Source organism: Eleutherodactylus coqui, chromosome 5 (genome assembly GCF_035609145.1).
Source record: "Eleutherodactylus coqui strain aEleCoq1 chromosome 5, aEleCoq1.hap1, whole genome shotgun sequence".
Lineage (NCBI taxonomy): Eukaryota > Metazoa > Chordata > Amphibia > Anura > Eleutherodactylidae > Eleutherodactylus > Eleutherodactylus coqui.
In genome coordinates, this window is record NC_089841.1 from 54,387,343 (window position 1) to 54,409,050 (window position 21,708).

The window sequence follows — 21,708 nt, forward strand, 5'->3', positions numbered from 1 at the left end:
CAGTGTGAAGTGCTATACTACTACCCCGTGAGTGTGTACAAGCAGAGAGTTGTCAGGAATTGTCCGGGACCAGAGAAGCATGGATAACGTGGCCTGTGTAAGTCACTCTGTTCTGTGTTTTCCTCCCTGTCACATCACGTGTTCTCCTTCACTACCTGTCCTGCCAGTGGATGTTAGACGTGGACTGTATTGAAGTTGTTACAAGTTGTGTTCCCAGTAAACTGCTTTACCGCCCATTCCCGGTTCTCCTTTTAAAACTTCTCCCTGTGTGTGGACTCTTTATTCATTCACCAAGAGATCACCACAGAGGAAGGAATGGTGGCATCGCCCATGACAACAGTGGACAAACGTAAACCCTTCCCTAACTTTAATAGCCTGCCCTTCGCCCATTTGGATGCGTCCCTGGCTACCCTCCGGGTGGGAGACAGTAGAGCCACCGTTACAAGGCCTACACCTAATCCCCACTATCTCCTAGGCTGGAGCCCACTTCTCGGACACTGCAATTACCATGCCAGTAGGGAGGTCTCCAGTTGCAGTTGGGCTCTTGAACAACAGAATAGGCCCTTCATCTATCCCTGTGCCACCACTAATGTAGAGTATGACTGCCCATATTACCATGCAAAACCAAGCATGTCTTGACATTCTCTTAGGAGAGTCTGGTTCTGGCAGATACTTTGATCTACTCTCATGTACGGACTCTACAATGTGGATTAAGTACAGGTGGTACCATAGCATGGGCACTATGCAGCCTTGGCATGGAAAGCAAATATTGTAGTTTTGCACAATTTGGTGGAGGGAGGGGGGGGGGGGGATTGACATTAGCATCATTAGGTCATAGAAACTGTGCGACTGTTACAGGGCCTTTGGAGAGAGGTATACCAACTCTGACTGCACCATCCCTTTTGGTCCTGCGAGAACATAGGCAGGACCTTCCCTCAAAAGACAACCTGCATTGTTCGTGCAAACAAGGAGGTGGAGAATTTGCCCCAGGGTCATTTTAAAGGGCAAGAAATGGCAAACAAAGACCGGGCCCTATTGTACTGGGTGGCAAAAGCCAATGCCATAATGGGGGACTCAATTTAGGTTTTCGCTATAGGGCCCTATCTCTTCTATGCATGTCACTGAGTGCAATGTTTTATTATACTCATTGTGTCATGATATAAAAGGTGATCACAAACTATAAAAAGGGTTGATTATGTTAGTCTATAGCTTGTATAATAGCGTACCACCAACCTGGGCAGATACTTTACCATAGCAGCCACGTATCATACTATATCCTATGGATCCAAGGGTATTGGATGTAAGCGCTGTAGATATGACACTAAGCAAATTTACATTATTCTCACTATAATACCATGAGTATCATTATCAGACGCTGGGATCTTACCCATCAAGCTCTGCGGTTTCTACATAACACAGACTGTTGGGTTCGGAGCTGGATAGTAGCAGCACATCTGCCTGGATATGGAAAATAAAATGTGATTATCCAATATCTATTCTCATAAACTAAGGGAATAATAAGAACATCTCTTTCCGCCGTCCTGATACTGACCGGAATAAACTCATTCTTGTTAATTCTTATGATGTCTCCAACGTGGATGTTTTTCCATTTCGTTTTCTTAAATCTAAATAAACAAAGTTCAGTATTATTGTTAATATTTGTACCAATAGAGAATTCTGAGATAATAGATTTAGGATCATCACCCATAAAAAGGGCAGTAAGACTTGTTCTATATTACACGGAGAAGCCCTTATTATGAATGGACAGTGTGTAATACTTCAGTTTTCCCGTGGGGGAGCTGCAGGGGAATTGAACACTTACTGCCATACTATTCCACAGAGTACAGCTAATCGCTGGAGATCACAGCAGCAGAACAATCTGTGATCAGCTTATCATTTCAGAGATCTTTCAAAGGCCTCTCACACGTGCATTTTAACGCGACATTTTGAATGCTGTGCTAATCGCAGTACAATGCTCCCGTTGATTTCAATGGGCCTCGAAGACCTGCACTTGAATGTGGCGCTTTCTAATGCCACGATTTTCGAGCACTGTCTGTTCTATTTTGGTGCGTTTTTTGCGCTTTAAAACAAACCTCATCCCAGTGCGTTAAAAGATGCTAACGAATGCTGTAACCTGTGTTTGAAAACGCCGGAATTAAAAAAAGAAAAAAAAAACAAAAAAACGCAGTTGAATGCTGTGATCAAAATCACAGCATTTTACCAACGCCATGTGTGAGAAAGGCCTTATAAGAAAAGGATGGTTCCAAGCAGAGGACCCCTTTAATTCTTTTTTGAAAAATTCCTTCCTTACCTTCCATCTTCTATAACTTCACTTGGTCGGTTGTTGATCTCATTATCCATTTTATGGCGAGCCTATGGAAAAAAAAATATTTATAATCAAATACATAAAAAAAAAAAAAAGTCTGTGAAAAAAGTATTAAAAAATAGCCCTATAAGTGGTAAAAAAAACCAACCAACTAACCAAACAAACAGCAAAAATACATTTTGGCAAACCAGGAAAAAATAAATAAATAAATAAATCCACCATTTTGGTAAAATTGCTAATACGTATCTGGTCTGCCGGGACCAAAAAACACTCTGGACTTTAAGGGGTAAATGCTGTGGGCACTGACTCAGTTTTGGGTCCATTGCTACAAGCAATAAATCAAAATATGACTGGCATTTGCAAAAGTTAGACAGGTAACATGGGAAGGCGGACGTGGGAGGCAGTACACAGTGTTTCTGAACAAGGTTGTTACTGCACTATTATAAATGTGCTATAAACACAGCGTCTGCACTGCCAAGGAGCACGGTTGTGTCTCTGTTCCCAACCAGTGATATCCTCTCCCCACTGAAAGTAAAAAAAAAACAAAAAACACAAAACAAAAAAAAACAAACAAAAAAACACGACCTTCCTGTTGTCACCACAAGGCGGCAATCTGATTCGAGTTCTAGTATAATCTCAAACATCCCACCTCACCACAATACAAACCAAAATCCATGGTTTACTTACAATATCGTCCACCAAGTCTTTGATTGCAGTGATGCCCAGTACAAGCAGCAGTGGGATCAGAGTCGTTGACCACGAGACAGTGGAGATTTGGGGAATTGTCTGTAGGAGATTGTAAGAGGTGAAAAACTCAGACAGACAAAAAAAAAAAAGTAAATAAGATGCAAAAAAACTTCATAGGAAAGCTCAGCAGTAAGTGGTGAAACCTGCAGCATAAACTGACATGCTATGGAATTAACACTTAACCCTTTCCAATCCACTGTCTAACCTCTGAAGACATTATGATATAAGGCTGTACAGCTCCGATGTTGGAAGACGTCCGTTGGGGTTCTCTTACTGTATATTGCCAGCCTCTCCTCTGTTGGAGCCTATCCAACATGTCACCTCATGCAATACTGGCTTAAGCCGGCAGATAGCGTCGTTGTATAACGGCAGAAAAAGAGTAAGCCCCCTAGGAAAACCAGGATACAAAATGGATTGGAAAGGGTTAAATTTTTTCGGCAACATGTGGATGCAATTTTTTAAAATCTTGTCTACTTTGTTGAAGGCCTCTGTGGGGGTCACTTTGAGTTTTGAAATATGGCCCTATGATTCTTCATCAATAAGAAGAAAACCCATTTTACAAAAAAAAAAAATTCAAAAAAAAAAAAAAAGTTAGCTAACACTCATTAAAAGATGGCGTCTGTATGGGAAGTGACACCCACAACTGGAAAAGCAGCAAATACTGCATTTCTGGCCAGCACACAGCAGGACTGCATAGTGGCCTCCACCCTAGTAATCTTTTATGGTATGGATGATGATGATTATCTCTTCAGTGCACCGCGTATTTCTCTATTATTTGCAGGTTGTCATCGCGCTACATAGATGAGAAGTTCCTTATACGTCACCTTCCACGTCGTCGCCTGCTGACATGTCATGTGTACAAACACCAGAGCCAGAAGGAGTGATGTAAAGCTATCATTACCTGAAGGATAAGCAGGACTAGAAAGTAAGCATTGGCCGCTCTCTTGAATTGCTCAAACAGGTTCAGTGGCAGGAAGGTGAGCGGGTTATACTTGTAGGTCTTTATGGCATTTCCCTGCATGGAAAACAGGTTTTTACGTCAACATTTCATGCGATTTCAGAGTAGGAGTACAAATTGTCATAATTCTATAAATTATGCAGTAGCGCCCCTTAACATGTAGGGTGATAACTGGAAGTAAACAGGCGTCTCTCCCTCCTGATCCAGTGAGAAAGAAGAACAGGAACTACTCAAGATTTAGCTCTTTAGGGATTGTAATGCAAGCCATCAGTGCAAACTGGTAGAATTAGAACAGTGTTTGAGTAAAGAGGTTTTGCAGTCCTTGTCACATACCGAGTATTTGCTCTTCTTTAAACAAAGAAAGGACTTCTTCTTGAATTCAGGTTGATCGTAAAAACTGCGGTCATTGGCTTTCACTTGCCAGTTACATTCTGGAATGACATAAGATGCAAAGAAAATGTATTATCTGGAACCAGATAGTGTTCAGTCAGTGACTCAAGCTTATCTGCATGGTCTCAAGGAGTTGGAGAGTCTTAAGTCCCCTTTTTGCTGTACTTTTCCTCCCTCATAGTATACATTGAAGCTCTGCTTGTTCAGACCGGCTGCTGCATATCATTGTAAGGGAGGTACAGACTACTATTGTTACCCATTTGGTATGGTGTTGCAGTTTCCTGTTAAAGTACCATGTTGTATTATTTGCGTATACTGCCACTTTAAGAGAGTGTGGGAATGAGGGAGTGGGAATCAACTGGGAGTGAGAGTTGAGATGCAGCTATGCTGCAGATGAAGGCAAGGAGTACCCCCTCATTGATACTACAGGGACATAGTAATTGCCCCGTGGGCAAGGTCATCCGTGGTGAGCAGAAACAAAGAGGTATGAGAAAAAAAACTCAGTCAACGCTCCTGACAAGGTCAACTTGCTTAGGGAAAACAATCATCCCCTGGCAACTGGGTATGGATGGTTGCTGTTTCTGGCTAAAAGATATGAATTTTCGTTATCTCATTGCAGAAAATCAGAACTGTTCTTCCATGTAAAGACTCATTTGAATTAAAAGCAAATAAAAAAAAAAAGAAAAGTTGCAAGAACTATAAAAAAAATGCCAATTTAAAATTCTGGCAAAAATACGAACTCTCACACAAGTACATTGACGGAAAAAAAACTTATGGCTGTCAAAAAAAAAAATTAAAAAATTCTGTTGCCATTTTCTAATTAGTACAAAAAAACAAAAACACTATATAAATTTGGTATCATCATAATTGTACTTTCCCTTAAAATAGAGTTTGGTCATTTTTGCCCCAGTGTGTACGCCGTAAAACAAAAACAAGTAAAAATAAACAACCCTGCCCTTCACAGGTAGTGGAATTGCTTTTTTCCCCCCATTTCACTCCACCAGTTTTTAAGTACAATAGTACTTAATAGTACATAAAGTGGTGGCATTGACAAAATACAACTTATCCCACAACAAATAAGCCCACAAACATCTATGTTGATGGAAAAATAAAAAAGAAGGTCTTATGACTTTAAAAGTTGGGAGATAAAATCAAAAATGGAAAGAAAAAAAGAAAAAAAAAAAAAAAGCATCATCATTAAAGGATTGAAAGAGATGCTTTGGGAGGAGCCAAAGTCCACAGCTGATCCTCCAGAAATACACCAAAATCTGGTACATGCTAATTGCCTGATACAGTGTGGGAATAGCAGTCGCCCTTTTTACTGACAAATTGTAGTTCTCAAGCAAATAAAAAAAACTACAAAAGCAGGTGCTCTGTACAGACACTGAACAAGCAGGGCTTGCGGTAAGATGTGAGCTCAGCACACTGCAGATTTATGCTAGGGAATGCATCACCTAGATTATTTTTTAACTGATTAGAACCGAATAGTGAAACATTCCTCTTTTTCCTAATAAGTTTAATTTTTGGATTGTAGACTTGTAAATGTTGCATTCATCCGGGCGAGAGGAAGTTACACCCGATATTTTTAGGTGTGACTTTCATCACACAACACACGGAGACACCACGTGTGCTCTGCAATGTGTGCGAGACCGCACATCTGCATATTCTGTTCTCGGCTGAGGCTCTCACAAAAATAGAACATGTTGGCATATAATAATAATCATCATCTTTATTTGTATAGCACACACTAGCGCTTTCAAGAACAGAAGAACACAAACAATACAACAATTGCATGTGGTATACTATCAGTTTGAAACAAATGGGTGGGGGAGTGATACAGGAGATAGAAGGATGGGTGGGCGAGGGGGGGGGGGGAGGCATGGTGGAACACAGGCAATATGGCAATTACCTATGGAAAACAGTTATTAGGAAGCAAACGGGGTGGAGGCGGTAAGCAGGTGCAGGGGTAGAGGTCATATGCAATAAAGCAGGGTGGAAGGCATGGGGAGCCATGGAAGGGGCAGGGGGACTAAGTCAGGAGATTTGGTAGGTTTCCCTTAAGAGGTGCGTTTTTAAGGCGTGTCTGAAATTTTGTACATAAGGAATTGTCTGGATGCCTTGGGGTAGAGCGTTCCAGAGGATGGGTGCTGCTCTGGTGAAGTCCTATAGGCAAGCATGTGAGGTTCGTGTTAGAGAGGTGTTTATTCCGAATGTCTTAGCGGATCGTAGTGTGCGAGCTGGGTGGTGTATGAACAAGAGGGAAGCGATGTACAGTGGCGCAGCGCCATGTAGAGCTTTGTGAGTGAGAGTCAGGAGTTTAAATTTAGTTCTGCAGTGGATGGGCAGCCAATGCAGTGACTGGCATACTGCAGAGGCGTCACAGAAACGGCTGGATAGAAAAGTAAGCCTACCTGCCACGTTTATAATGGATTGGAGAGGAGCGAATCTGGTGCGGGGAAGTCCAATGAATAGCAAGTTACAGTAGTCGAGTCGGGAGTGGATGATGGGGGGACAACAAGTGTCTTAACGTGTCCATTGTGAGGAATGGATGGATTTTAGCAATATTTCTGAGGTGTAGGTGGCATGTTCGAGCCAGAGATTGGATGTGGGGGGTAAAGGAGAGGTCAGAGTCCAGTGTGACCGCAAGGCAACGGGCATGCCGTCTGGGGGTTATGATGGTGCCAGACACTGGAATAGAGATGTTAAGGGGAGGTCAGTTGAAAGGCGGAAAGACAAGGTGGTCAGTTTTAGAAAGGTTAAGTTTGAGAAAAAGGGAGGACATAGTGTTAGAGACAGCGGACAGTCAGTGATATTTTGGAGGAATGGTTCAGACATGTCACAGGAGGAGGTGTATAGTTGGGTGTCATCAGCATAGAGATGGTATAGGAGGCCGAATTTGCGGATGGTTTGTCCAATTTGGGTTGTGGAGATAGAGAAGAAAAGGGGAACGAGCCCTGGGGTACCCCGACAGCGAGAGGAAGTGGAAAGGAGATAGAGCCAGCAAAGGAGACTCTGAATGAGCGGTCAGAGAGGTAGAAGGAGAACCAGGAGAGAGCAGTGTCTTTTAGGCCAATAGAGCGAAGCATAGCAAGGAGGTGGTTATGGTCGACAGTGTCAAATGCAGCAGAGTGGTCAAGGAGGATTAGTAGGGAGTAGTAGCCTCTCGACTTTGCAGTCATCAGGTCATTTGATACTTTTGTGACGGTGGTTTCGGTCGAGTGTAGAGAGTGGAAACCAGACTGGAGGGGGTCGAGGAGTGAGTTGTCAGAGAGAAAGCATGTGAGGCGGGAGTAGACCAGGCGTTCTAGTAATTTGGGGATAGATAGGTCGGTAGTTGGCAGCGTTGGTTGTATCCAGGGATTTTTTTTTAACAGACAGGGATATGATGGAGTATTTGAACGAGGAGGGAAATGCAAGAGGTTAGGGAGAGGTTGCAGATGGTGATGAGGTGGGTAATGACAGCTGGGGGAAGGGACAGGAGGAGCTGAGAGGGGGGAGGGTCGCTAGCGCAGTTTGTGGTGCGGGCAGCGGAAAACAGCCTAGAGACTTCTTCCTGTGTCATTGGTTCTAGTATAGATAGTGATTGAGTGTTGGATGCAGTGCTGGAGAGACCGGTGTCAGGGTTAGCTGTGTAGTTTTTGGAGATATCTTTTCGGATGTTGTTGATTTTTTCTTTGAAATAGGCGGCTAGTTCTCCAGCAGTCAGATCCGTCACGGGGACCTGTTCTTTGGGGCTGAGGAGGGAGTGGAATGTGTCGAAGAGTCGTTTGGGGTTGTGGGATAGTGAAGAGATAAGGGAGGTGAAATAAACTTCTTTGGCGTGGTGAAGGGCTAGGGTATAGGTTTTAAGCATTCCATCGAGGTGGAGGAAGTCTGCAGGCAGTTTTGATTTTCTCCACAGCCGTTCGGCGCACCTAGAGCACCACCAGATGAAGCGCATTTGGGACATGAGCCAAGGTTGCCGTGGTCTGCCGGTTGACAGCTAAGGTCACAGGTGGTGCTGCTTCATCCAGGGCATGTCTGAGAGTGGTGTGGTAGTGTTCAGCTGCCAGGTTAGGGCAGGAGAGGAGAGAGATGGGGGGGAAAGGAGGACTGGATAGTCTCGATGAAATAATGGGTGCGGATGGTCTGGCGTTTCCTAGAGGTGCGATAGATGGGAGGGTCATGGGAGATGCTAGGGTGCCTGATGGAAAAAGAGAGGAGGTTGTGATCCAAGAGTGCAAGGGGGGGGGGGGGGGGACACAGTGTCACTGGAAGAGAAAAATCGCCCATGTCAATACATCCATTGCAAATAATGGGCTGTATTTAAGTGCTTTCTGCAATGTGCAAAACTCATGATTTTCTCGCCCATGTGAATGCACCCCAAAGAGGATGCAAAAAGTTATCCCAAAATAGATACGCCAAAATGTTTTGTAGATGAAGTGTAATTGTAGATATAGCATCGTATAACAGTCAGTTAAGAGAGAATGTAATTACTAATGTTTAGTGAGAAAAGTCACGTAGATGCTAGAGTTTGGCTAAAAAAGCAAAAAAAAATACCAACATATAAAAGGGGTTGTCTGATTTGCAGTATCTCGATACAACCTCTTCTGCATGCAGTAAGAAATAGTCATGTACACCCATTGTCAATAAATCCCTCCCCTAGAAGTACCACGTCTAGCTTCGATGTAAGATGTGATACAGGCAAGCATGCAGGCTCTAGTACGCCGTTGTACCGAATCCAACGTGGCTACAAGATGTGATATGGGTGAGCATGGAGCAAAGGCAGGATTGAGACTCTCACCCCTAGGTCTCCAGACACAAACACGGACATCATCAGTGCCCAAACTAAAGCTGGATTCATTACTGAAGACAACCCAGTTTGACTATCTAGTAGTCCAGTTTCGTCATTCACAACATCATTGCAAACAAAGGCGATGGTGGGTATTTGTCAAAGGCAGTAAACGTATTGGGTGCCGTCAGACCAAATATACTTCAGCCAAGTGCTTGGAAAAGGTTCCGACAGACATAGGGTCCTATAACGATGGTCCCACCTGTCTCTGGATGGCGGACAACACAATAGTTGGAGCTGCTTTTGCTTGTCTATTGATCAGATGATCCTCTTTACTGGTGGTTTGTTGAGGGTGCCCTGAGCCCGGTCACCTTGTGTGCGTGTCTCCATGCATCCACAGGTCCCAACATTTCCTAACAGTCTGGTCAGAACGGCCCCGGTGGCAGAGATTTCATCAATATGACCACCCAGCTTCTCGCATTCCAATAATGTGCTCCTCTCAAACTTAAGTGTGGGTGAAATCTCTTAGATTGTGTCTTAGAGGCGTCTAGTGGCCAACAAGCTCTACACAAGCAGAAGAAGAGGTCACTAAACACAAGGAGCCTTTGAGAGCCTTTTATAGGCCAAGGGGGGGGAACCACTTTTAGGTCCTCAGGTGACAAGACCGTTCATCTAAATCACCACAACTCTAATCATTTGCATATCTGCCTGAGATGGAACTGCATGCTAAGTTTTACAGCAAAACGACAACTTCTTCTAGGTAATGCTATAATGATCGTATGATGTAGGTTTTGTTAAAAGTGCTGCTGTAGTGATAGACAATAGAGATGAGCGAGCATACTCGATGAGGCAAACTACTGGAGCGAGAAGTGCCGTATTTGAGTACCTGCCCGCTCGTCTCTAAAGATTCGGCTGTCGGCGCGGGTGACAGGTGAGTTGCGGCGGTGAGCAGGGGGGAGCGGGGAGGAGAATGAGATCTCCCCTCTGTTCCTCCCCACTCTCCCCCGCCGCGCCCCGCCCCATTATGGCACCCGAATCTTTAGAGACGAGCGGGCAGGTACTCGAATAAGGCACTACTCGATCGAGTAGTCTGCGTTATCGAGTATGCTCGCTCATCTCTATAATAGACAAGCATTGCATAGATTTTTTTTTTTTTAAATGTGTGCCTGGTGTATTTCTAATGGGTATAGGAAATGTTAGAACGGCTAATGTTTAATGAGCAATGGCCATGGGTCATTAGAGAAATGTTATCATGTTAATATTTGCATAGCTGTTAGATAAAAAAAATTGATTAAATTTGTTGTGTTCATAAATTATGAGCTGTTAAGAAGGTGCAGAACAGGAGAGAAAAAAGGCTGAAAACTAAAGGCCTTTTTACATGACAGGATTATTGAGCGAGTTGTTTTCATGATAACGGTTAGAAGTAAATTTGTGCAGTGAATGAGCGATCAGCGATAAATAGTTAAATAATCGCCAATCATATCTTTCATATGGACCTGAAATTCATTGTTTGTCTGCTGCTGTGTCGTTTGGCATAAAACAGGTGTTGGACGATTTGCCCAATACATAGTAACATAGTAACATAGTATGTAAGGCCGAATGAAGACATTGTCCATCTAGTCCAGCCTGTCTATCCTACTGTGTTGATCCAGAGGAAGGCAAAAAACCCCAAGGCCAGAAGTCAATTGGCTCTTTTGGGGAAAAAATTCCTTCCCGACTCCCTAATGGCAATCAGACTGTTCCCTGGATCAACCCCTAATAGTTCCTACCTGCCTATATACCAGGATTGACACTTAAACTAAAATTTATATCCTGTAATATCCTTCTCCAGAAAGACATCAAGTCCCCTTTTAAACTCCTCTATGGATTTTGCCATCACCACTTCCTCCGGTAGAGAGTTCCACAGTCTAACTGCTCTTACAGTAAAGAACCCCTTTCTGTGTTGGTGATGAAACCTACTTTCCTCTAATCGTAGCGGATGTCCTCTTGTTACCGTCGTGGTCCTGGGTGTAAACAGATCGTGGGAGAGATCCATGTGTTGTCCCCTCATGTACTTATACATGGTTATTTGGTCGCCTCTTAACCTTCTTTTTTCTAGAGTAAATAGTCCCAATTTGGATAGCCTCTCTGGGTATTCCAGTCCCGTCATTCCATGTATTAGTTTAGTCGCTCTTCTTTGAACCCCCTCAAGCACTGTGACATCTTTCCTGAGCACCGGTGTCCAGAATTGTACGCAGTACTCCATGTGAGGCCTGACAAGTGCCTTATATAATGGAAGGATAATGTTCTCGTCCTTCGCCCCTATACCTCTTTTAATGCACCCCAAGACTTTATTTGCCTTTGCAGCGGCTGACTTGCATTGGTTACTCCAGTTTAGTCTATTATCCACTAGTACCCCCAGATCCTTTTCCATATCACTTTTCCCTAGTGGTACCCCATTAAGTGAATATTGGTGACATCCGTTCCTCCTGCCCATGTGCATAGTCTTACATTTTTCAACATTGAACTTCATTTGCCATTTTTCTGCCCAAGCCCCCAGCTTGTCCAGGTCCGTTTGTAGCCACACATTGTCCTCCGTTGCATTAATTATATTGTATAATTTTGTGTCATCTGCAAATATTGATATTTTGCTGTGCAGCCCCTCTATCAGGTCATTGATAAATATATTGAACAGAATGGGGCCTATTACTGAACCCTGTGGCACCCCGCTAGCGACTGTGGTCCAATCAGAGTACGAACCATTTATTACCACCCTCTGCTTTCTATCGTTGAGCCAATTTTTTACCCACTTACACACGTTTTCGCCCAATCCGAGCTGCCTCATTTTGTATATTAGCCTATTATGAGGCACGGTGTCAAAGGCTTTAGAGAAGTCCAGATATACAAGATCAATAGATTCTCCCTGGTCCAGCTTAGAGCTTACTTCATCGTAGAAACTGATCAGATTTGTCTGACATGAGCGACCCTTCATGAATCCATGTTGGTGAGGAGTTATTCCCTTAATCTCCTTGAGGTACTCATCGATTGCGTCTCTCAGAATCCCCTCGAAAATTTTTCCCGTTACTGAAGTGAGACTTACTGGCCTGTAGTTACCAGGCTCACTTTTGCTCCCTTTTTTGTAAATTGGGACCACGTTGGCAATGCGCCAGTCCAATGGTACTACTCCGGTCTTAATAGTGTCTAGAAATATTAGGTATAGCGGCCTAGCTATCTCGTCACTTAGTTCCTTTAGTATCCTTGGGTGTAATCCATCTGGGCCCGGTGATTTATCAATTTTAGTTTTCTTTAGACGCTTCCGCACCTCCTCCTGCGTTAGGTATGAGATATTTTGTGAGGGGTTCGTTTTATTCCCCTGCATCTCGTATGGCATTTCCTTTTCTTTGGTGAACACACTTGAGAAGAAACTGTTTAGTAGATTTGCTTTCCCTTCGTCATCATCAATGATTTCTCCTGCATTGTTTTTTAAAGGGCCAGCGCTCTCCCTGCAAATCCTTTTGCTGTTTATGTAGTTGAAAAATAGCTTCGGGTTGTTTCTGCTCTCTTTTGCGATCCGTCTTTCTGCTTCCTCCTTGGCAGTTTTGATCGTATCTTTGCATATTTTGTTTTTTTCCCTGTATGATTTTAGCGCTTCTTCGCTGCCTTGTTGCTTTAGTAGTTTGAACGCTTTCTTCTTTTCGTTTATTGCCCCTCGTACCGTCTTGTCGAGCCACATTGGTTTCCTTTTAGTTGAGTTTCTTTTATTTTTAAAGGGAATGAACTGCTCACATGAGGCGATTAGGATCCTTTTGAACTTTTCCCATTTTTCCTCCGTACTGATATTTTTGAGGATGTTGTCCCAATTAATGTTACCGATAGTAGTTCTAAGCTCATCAAATTTTGCTTTACTAAAGTTTAGTTTCTTTGTCACTCCCTGATAGGGCTTCCTATTGATTGACAGCTGGAAGTTGATTATATTGTGGTCACTGTTCCCCAAGTGCCCCTCAACCTGCACCCCCTTTATACGTTCCGGTTTGTTGGTTAGTACTAGGTCCAGAATGGCCCTCCCTCTTGTTGGTTCCTGCACAAGTTGGTTCAGGTAATTGTCTTTAATTACTCTCAAGAACTTATCACCCCTGTGAGATTTGCAGGTTTCGTTCTCCCATGTTATATCTGGGTAATTAAAGTCCCCCATGATAATTACTTCGTTTCGTTTTGACACCTCTTCTATCTGCCTTAGTAGTAAGTCTTCAGTTTCTTCTGTTGCTTTTGGTGGTCTATAGAAGACCCCTATCAGGATTTTGTTATTTTTTCCTCCCTGTATTTCTACCCACAGAGATTCCACCTGTTCGTCTCCTTCCCCTATATCCTCCCGTAGCCTCGGCTTCAAGTTAGATTTGACGTACAGACATACCCCTCCCCCTTTCTGGTTCCTTCGGTCTCTTCTGAAGAGATTGTACCCCTGCAAATTCACCGCCCAATCGCACTTATCATCAAGCCATGTTTCCGTAATTCCGACTATATCATAACTTTCATCAGTCATTCTTGCTTCAAGCTCACCCACTTTACCGATCAGACTTCGTGCATTCGTGATCATACAATTTATTTCATTTTTTTTGTTCTTTAAATTTGTTTTGTTGCTATTCGTACTATTGGCTGATCTATCAGTTCTAACTGTACTAACCCCACCCCCTGCTCGTCCCCCATTCCCTTTGCTTGGACCCAGATCGCTAATTACACTGGCTACCCCACTATTTCTCATTTTACCCTCCCCCCCAGTCCCTAGTTTAAACAATCCTCCAGCCTTCTAGCCATCTTTTCCCCCAGCACAGCTGCACCCTCCCCATTTAGATGCAGCCCGTCCCTACGGTAGAGCCTGTAGCCGACCGCAAAGTCAGCCCAGTTCTCCAGGAACCCAAATCCCTCCTTCTTGCACCAACTCCGGAGCCACTTGTTTACCTCCCTAAGATCCTGCTGCCTTTCTAGTGTGGCATTAGGTACAGGTAGTATTTCCGAGAAAACTACCCTGGAGGTCCGTGCCCTGAGCTTGGACCCTAAGTCCCTGAAATCATTTTTGAGGGCCCTCCATTGACCTCTAATTTGTTCATTGGTGCCAACGTGCACCATGACCGCTGGATCCTCACCAGCCCCTCCCAGTAATCTGTCAATCCGATCCGCGATGTGTCGAACTCGAGCGCCAGGAAGACAACACACCGTTCGACGATCCCGGTCTTTATGGCAGATTGCCCTCTCTGTCCCCCTAATAATTGAGTCCCCCACCACTAGAACCTGTCTAGCCTGCCCTGCGCTCCCCGTCCCCGTCTCACTGGAGCAGTCATCCCCCTGGCGTTCAGAGGGCGTGTCGTGCTGCAGCGGTGCTGGCTCTGTAATGGCATCCCCCTCATCTGCCAATCGTGCAAACTTGTTGGGTTGTGCCAGTTCAGGACCAGCCTCCCTGGTTCTCTTCCCTCTAACCCTCCTTCTTTCTGTCACCCAGCTGACTGCCTGCTCCCCCTGCACTTCCGTACTACCATTCGCCCCCGCCTCTACCCCAGCGAGTGCCTGCTCAGTGAGCACCAAACTCCTTTCCATGATGTCAATGGCTCTCAGTGTTGCCAGTTGCCCATTTAGATCCAGAATTTGGGCTTCTAAATTTGCAACGTGCATGCATCTTGCGCAACAGTATGCACCCTCGATCGGCTGATCAAGGACCGCATACATTGCACAAGTAGCACACTGGATGACATTGCCAGGCATGGAGCTCATCCTAATGGGGATCTACAATTTACTTGTGGAAGTAGTGAAGATAGACTTGCTCACACTCCGCTGACCCGCTGCCGCAACCGCTGACTCGCTGCCGCAACCGCTGACCCGCTGCCGCAACCGCTGACCCGCTGCCGCAACCGCTGACCCGCTGCCGCAACCGCTGACCCGCTGCCGCAACCGCTGACCCGCTGCCGCAACCGCTGACCCGCTGCCGCAACCGCTGACCCGCTGCCGCAACCGCTGCCGCAACTGCTGACCCGCTGCCGCAACCCCTCACCCGCTGCCGCAACCCCTCTCCCGCTGCTGCAACCCCTCACCCGCTGCCTCTCTCACGCAACCTCTTACCCGCTGACACTTATGCGCAAGCAGTCAAAAAATTTTTTTTTTTTTTTTTTTTTATTTTTTTTTTTTTTTATTTTTTATTTTTTTTTTTTTTCCCCCTCCTCACAAACACTAGAAATAAATAGAAAGCAGTGTCAGAAGGGGTGACTAGATGTGTGAACGATATACAATAGCTACTTCACCGCTGGTTGCATTCTCAGTCCCAGTTTATTTTGCAGTGTAAAAGAGCCTTAACCTGCCAGTCCTAGAATGGTACAGTTGGAAGCGACCTCCAGGGTCATTGGGTCCAACCCCCTGCCCAATGCAGAATCACTAAATCACCCCAGGCAGATGTCTGTCCAGCCTTTGTTTGAAGACTTCCATTGAAGGAGAACTCACCACCTCCAGTGGTAACCTGTTCCACTCATTGATCACCCTCACTGTCAGAAAGTTTTTTTCTAATATCTAATCTGTTTAATATATAATCTCCCTTTCAGTTTCATCCCATTGCTTCTAGTCTTTCCTTGTACAGGTGAGAATAGGGTTGATCCCTCTACACTGTGACAGCCCTTCAGATATTTGTAGACAGCTATTAAGTCTCCTCTCAGCCTTCTTTTTTGCAAGCTTAACATTCCCAAATCCTTTATCCGTTCCTCATAGGACATGATTTGCAGACCACTCACCATCTTAGTAACTCTTCTCTGAACTTGCTTCAGTTTGTCTATGTTTTTTTTTTTTTAAGTGGGGTGCCCAGAACTGGACACAGTATTCCAGATGAGGTCTGACTAAGGAAGAGTAGAGGGGGATAATTACCTCATGTGTACTAGACTTCTCCTAATACATCCCATAATTGTGTTTGCCTTTTTGACTGCTGCATCACATTGTTGACTCATGTTCAGTCTATGATCTATTAGTATACCCAAGTCTTTTCACATGTGCTGCCGCTTAGCTCAATTCCCCCCATTCTGTTTTTTCATTTTTCTTGCCCAGATGTAGGACTTTGTATTTCTCCTTGTTAAATACTATTCTGTTAGTCGCCACCCACTGTGCAAGTTTGTCCAGATTTTTTTTGAATCCTCTCGCTCTTCTCTAACGTTAGCTATCCCTCAGCTATCCCTTCTAGCTTTGTGTTGTTAGAAAACCTAATCAGTTTCCCCTCAATTTCCTCCTCTAGTTTATAAAAATGTTGAACAACACTGGGCCTGGGACAGAGCCTTGTGGTTTCCCACTTGAGACATTCTTCTTTTCTTTTGCTTTTGACATACCGCCAAATTTTTTTTTTATAGCTTTTGGCCTCTCTTGCAAGCCTCAATTCATTATTAGCTTTTCTGACACTTGCCCTACAGTTTTTGCAGACCGTATTAGATTCTTCTTTAGATATTCCCCCCTCTTTCTATTGAATAAATAAATATTTTTCTTTGTATTTAACATGTGTGCAAGTTCTGTGTTCATCCATCCTGGTCTCTTTAAATGCTTCCCATTCTTCCTTCTTTTAGGGTTTGTTAACGATTGTGCTTTGAGAATCTCATTTCGCAATATTTCCCAACCTTCTTGGACATTTCTGTCCTTAAGAACATCCCGCCATTGGATTCTTCCTATCCTCTTTAGGAGTTCGTTGAAATCTGCCTTACTGAAATCCAACCTTGAGTTCTGAGTTTTCTCAGGTCTTCCTCCCTTTGTTATCCAAAATTTAAGAATAGCATGATCACTGCCTCCTAAGGTCCCAACCACCCTTACTCTCTCAACCATTTCCTCTCTGTTAGAAAGAATTAGGTCCAAGATAGCAGATCCCCTTGTTTTATTTTCTACCTTTTGGAAAATAGTTATCACCGAGAGCGGATAAGAATTTGTTTTACCCAAATGTCATACTTTGAGAATTATGTCATCTGATGTATAAACATTTCATCCATATCTTCTGCATGTCCAGGCAGCCTATAGTAAAATGTCCTTTCTGTTCTCTCCTTGTATTCATAACCAGTTTCCACAGAACTCCCATGCTCTGAAGCTTGAATCTCTGTGGAAATGAATGGTTTCCTAACATACAGCACAACACATCTTCCCCTTTTTTTAGGTCTGTTTCTTATAAATAAGTTATATCCGTCAAGCCTTGTATTCCAATCCTGTGTATCGTCCCATCCAGTTTTCGTGATGCCTATGACATCATAGTTCTCTTCCTATTTTAGGAGCTCCAATTCTCCTTGTATGTTTCCCATGCTCTGTGCATTTGTGTAGAAACATTTTAGTTTGTGATCGGTGTCTCTTACTCCTCTACTTTCCTTTAGAATTTTTTTTTGTCTTTGTTCTTTCTTTTCACTCCTAATAGCAAGGTTCTCGGTCCTTCCTCACTGATGGACCGCCTACTGGGACTCAGGGCCCTTTTACTCCAAATAATTATTGTTCAATTAATCACTGAATTGTGTAAAACTGCATGATAATCCTTCAGTGTAAAGAGGGCCAATGATTGAATGAAGAATGATAAATTTGTTCGCTTATCATTCATTTTAAGCCAGCCTAAAAACCAAGTGAATATTGGCCCATGTAAATAGGCAGTCTTTCATCTAGGTTTACTCTGAGTGGAGAGGAGTGGCCAGAGGAGATCTTTGTCCCACTCCACCTCCATTCATTGAGCTATTATTGCTCCTGTGTGAAATCACAGGAGTGATGATCATTGGGATGGCTGTCGGGCACTTAAGGACTCGGCAAATGTCCCATGTAAAGCCACCTGTTAATTGCAGCGCCTATTCATAGTGATATAGTGGTCCCTTGATAAAGCCTGTCCGAAAAGGTGTTGGTGCAGGACCATTAATCAGGTCTGTATACTTGCGATATTAAACGAGACTGTCACCTACTTTGTCCCTATGAGCTAAGCATATGGACTGAAAAGTAGGTGACCCGCTGAATCTGGGGATGCAAGTGTTATACTTACCTTCCACATCACTCCCCCAATGTCAGTGCTGAAAGCCGCAGCTCAGTACATTGAGTGGTACTGCTAAGTAGTCCGCCCATTCCAATTTTATAATGGGCGGGCTACATACCATCACAGCTCAAAGCATTGAGCAGTGGCTTCTAGCGCTAACACTGGGGGAACAAAGGAGGAGAAAAGTAGAACACTTACAACCCTGGACTCAGTGGGTCCCCTACTTTTATCCCATAAGGTTATAGGACTAAAAGGAGGTGACAGTCTCTTTAACCCCTTAACGACCGCCCCATCGGAAAACTACGTCCTGGCCGACTGGGCTTTATTCCTAGAGGACATAGTTTTATGCATCCTCTAGGAATGACAGCCCTGCAGGCTCAGGACGTGATAGCTCCATGCTGCCGGTTACCGGAGGTAGCCGACAGCATGGAGCTGTCATCCCGGGCCGCGGGACCCCACCCCTGGTAACGCGATCGCCGGTATCGACCGGATACCGGCGATCGCGTTAAAGTCAATGCACAGTTAAAAACAATTAAAGTTTCAGCTCCCCTTATGGATCGGATCCGTAAGGGGAGTTGAGAGTACTCACCCCCGGTCCTCCGCAGCGTCCGGATCCTTCGGTCTTCTCCCCGGCACTGCCGCCGGCGTCTGCGCATGCGCGCCAGCCGAATTACGTCACGTGCATGCGCAGAGAGCCGGGAGGCCCGGGAAATTTAAAAACTCCCTGCTCCCAGCTAGAATGAGTAGCCGAGAGCAGGGAGCTGTCACCGGGAGCCGCTGTATGCGGCTCCTGGTCACATGGTCACTGCTATCCAATGGATAGCAGCGATCATGTAAAAGTAAAAAAAAAAAAAAAAAGTTTAAAAAAGTGTAAAAAAAGAAGACAAAAAGTTTGTTTCATCTCCCCTCATGGATCATATCCATGAGGGGAGATGAAATTAGGTACCTTAAGCCCCCAGATTTATCAGCGGACCTTGCCCGGCTTTTGCGCACGCGTCCGTCGCCAAAATGGCGGACGCAGGCGCAAAAGCCGCAGATTGGCGCGGTAATTTAAAATCTCCCCACACCTGGCTACTAAATGTAGTCAAGAGCCTGGAGATTTCATGGGCGGCCACGGTACGCGTTTCCCAGTCACGTGATCACCGTTATCCAATGGATAACGGCGATCACGTAAAAGTAAAAAAAAACTCAATTTTCACCTCCCCTCACGGATCGGATCCGTGAGGGGAGGTGAAATTACTTAAATAAGGCCACCAGCGAGGTTCCCTGACGGGATCCTTATCCGCGGACCTTCCCCCAGTTTTGGCGCATGCACTCATCGCCAAAATGGTGGACGCAAGCGCAGAAGCTTGGGAGGGCAAGAGAAAATTTAAAATCTCCTTGCTCCTGGCTACTAAAGGTAGCCAAGAGCTTAGAGATGTCACGGGGGGCCGCGGTGAGCGGTCTTCAGTCACGTGATCGCCATTATCCAATGGATAATGGCGGTCACGTAAAAGTCAAAAGACAGTTAAAGTTTGACGCTCCGTTCAGTTTGGGCCCCGTTGTGCATCCAGACAGAAGATTAGGGCCACAATGCATATGTTTCTGAACACGGGACAAATGGGGGTATACATTTTGGGCTGAACGTCTTCATTCCTATGTATGCTGTACAAAAAAAACTATTTTTAAAATTACATAATTGCCAAAAAAAAAAAAAAAAAAAAAAAAAAAATTCGGAATTTTTTTCCTTCTGCTTTGCTTCAATTCATTTAAAACCGGTGGGGTCAAAATACGCAGTACACCGCTAGATGAATGCGTTAAGGGGTCTAGTTTTTAAAATGGGGTCATGTGTGGGGGTCCTCTGTCGTTTTGGTCACTCACGGGTTCTATAAGTGGGCAATGGGGCCTGAAACACCTTCAACCAAAATGTCTGTTCAGAAAACCACCCGCTGCTCCTTCCAGTTTGGGCCCCGTTGTGCATACGGACAGAAGATTAGGCCCACAATGGGTATGTTTCTGAACACGGGACAATCGGGGGTATCCATTTTTGGGTGAAAGCCTCCATTTATATGTCTGCTGTCCAGAAAAAAAGGTTTTTAAAATCACATAATTGATAAAAAAACCAAAAGTCGTAATTTTTTTCCTTCTGCTTTGCTTTGCTTCATTCAAAAACTGTTGGGTAAAAATTTGCAGTACACCCCTAGATTAATGTGCTAAGAGGTCTAGTTTCCAAAATGAGGTCATTTGGGGGGGTTCTCTATCGTTTTGGCCGCTCGAGTGGTCTACAAGTGACCAATGGGGCCTAAAACGCCTTCAAGCAAAATGTCTGATCTGAAAGCCACTGGCTGCTCCTTTCGGTTTTGGCCCCGTTGTACATACGGACAGAAGATTAGGCCCACAATGGGTATGTTTCTGAACACGGGACAAACGGGGGTATGCATTTTGAGGTGTAAATCCTCGTTTTCATGTGCACTATAGAAAAAAATTCTGTGTAAAAAATTACGTATTTGCAAAAATATGAAATTTTATTTTTTTACTCTAAATTGCATTAATTCCTGAAAAGAAACTGTGGGGTCAAAATACTCCTGACCCCCCTCAGTGAATACACTAAGGGGTGTAGTTTTTAAAATGGGGTCATTTGTGGGGTTATCTATAATTCTGACACCTATGAGAATTTACAATCTTGGCTTGGTGCCGGAAAATAAAGTGTTCCTCAAAATGTTGATAAGTAATGTTCAATTTGTACGTCTCCTAAATGGTTAAAAAAAAAAAACGAAAGTTTTTCAAACGTGCGTCCAGAATAAAGTGAACAGATGGAAATATATATCTGAGAAAAATTTGTACAGTATGTTTGCACATATTTGAGATATTACAGTTGAAAACGTGAAAAAAATGACAATTTTTTCAAAATGTTCCCATTTTTGGGGTTTTTAATAAATATACACAAATTCTATGGGTCTATTTTTACCACCTAAATGAAGTACAACATGTGGCGAAAAAACATCAGAATCACTTGGATATGTAAAGCCTTCACGGAGTTATGATATGTTAAGTGAGACATGTCAGATTTCCAAAATTTGGCTCCGTCACTAAGGCGCAAACAGGTTTCGTCACTAAGGGGTTAAGCCCTATTGCAAAAATGATTGCTAGCCCAAAATAGGGAAGTTTAGTTTCGCAAACCCTCTAACTCAGAGGTCTCTGGAAGGCGTTTTACTGCTCCAAATGAGATGAAATTTGGACAAAGGTTACTTGAGATGATGCGCTAGCCATTTATTGAAAAAAAAAAAAAAATCATGAAAAAAAGTCACCAATATGTGGCGTTGTAGTTATGCAAATCCTTCTACATACATTCATTAAGTGTCCTGTAGTTTTCAACAACGCTCTCCCTTTGCAAAACCACATTTTGCACCGCGGAACGCTATGAATGTTGTCCTTCAGTTCTGACACTGATGCAGGTCTGTCACAGTAGACATGGTCTACTACAGCGCCATCTATCTGCGACTTTACTAAAAAAAATTTTTATTTTATTTTTTTAATATAGATGGTGCGCACACTGT

The 21,708-nt window shown here is 43.9% G+C and overlaps 1 protein-coding gene across 1 annotated transcript in view; it reads right to left on the reverse strand.

The window, feature by feature from the left end:
* Nucleotides 1–21,708, reverse strand: part of LOC136627435 (phospholipid-transporting ATPase IC-like) — an 81,194-nt gene that overhangs the window by 28,082 nt on the left and 31,404 nt on the right. Inside the window, exons 3-8 of the mRNA XM_066602525.1 lie at nt 4,365–4,462; nt 3,975–4,088; nt 3,014–3,112; nt 2,312–2,373; nt 1,553–1,625; nt 1,388–1,458 (exon numbers count right to left, since the gene is read on the reverse strand). Of these exons, the coding sequence (XP_066458622.1) occupies nt 1,388–1,458; nt 1,553–1,625; nt 2,312–2,373; nt 3,014–3,112; nt 3,975–4,088; nt 4,365–4,462 (517 nt within the window). The remainder of the gene's footprint in view (nt 1–1,387; nt 1,459–1,552; nt 1,626–2,311; nt 2,374–3,013; nt 3,113–3,974; nt 4,089–4,364; nt 4,463–21,708) is intronic.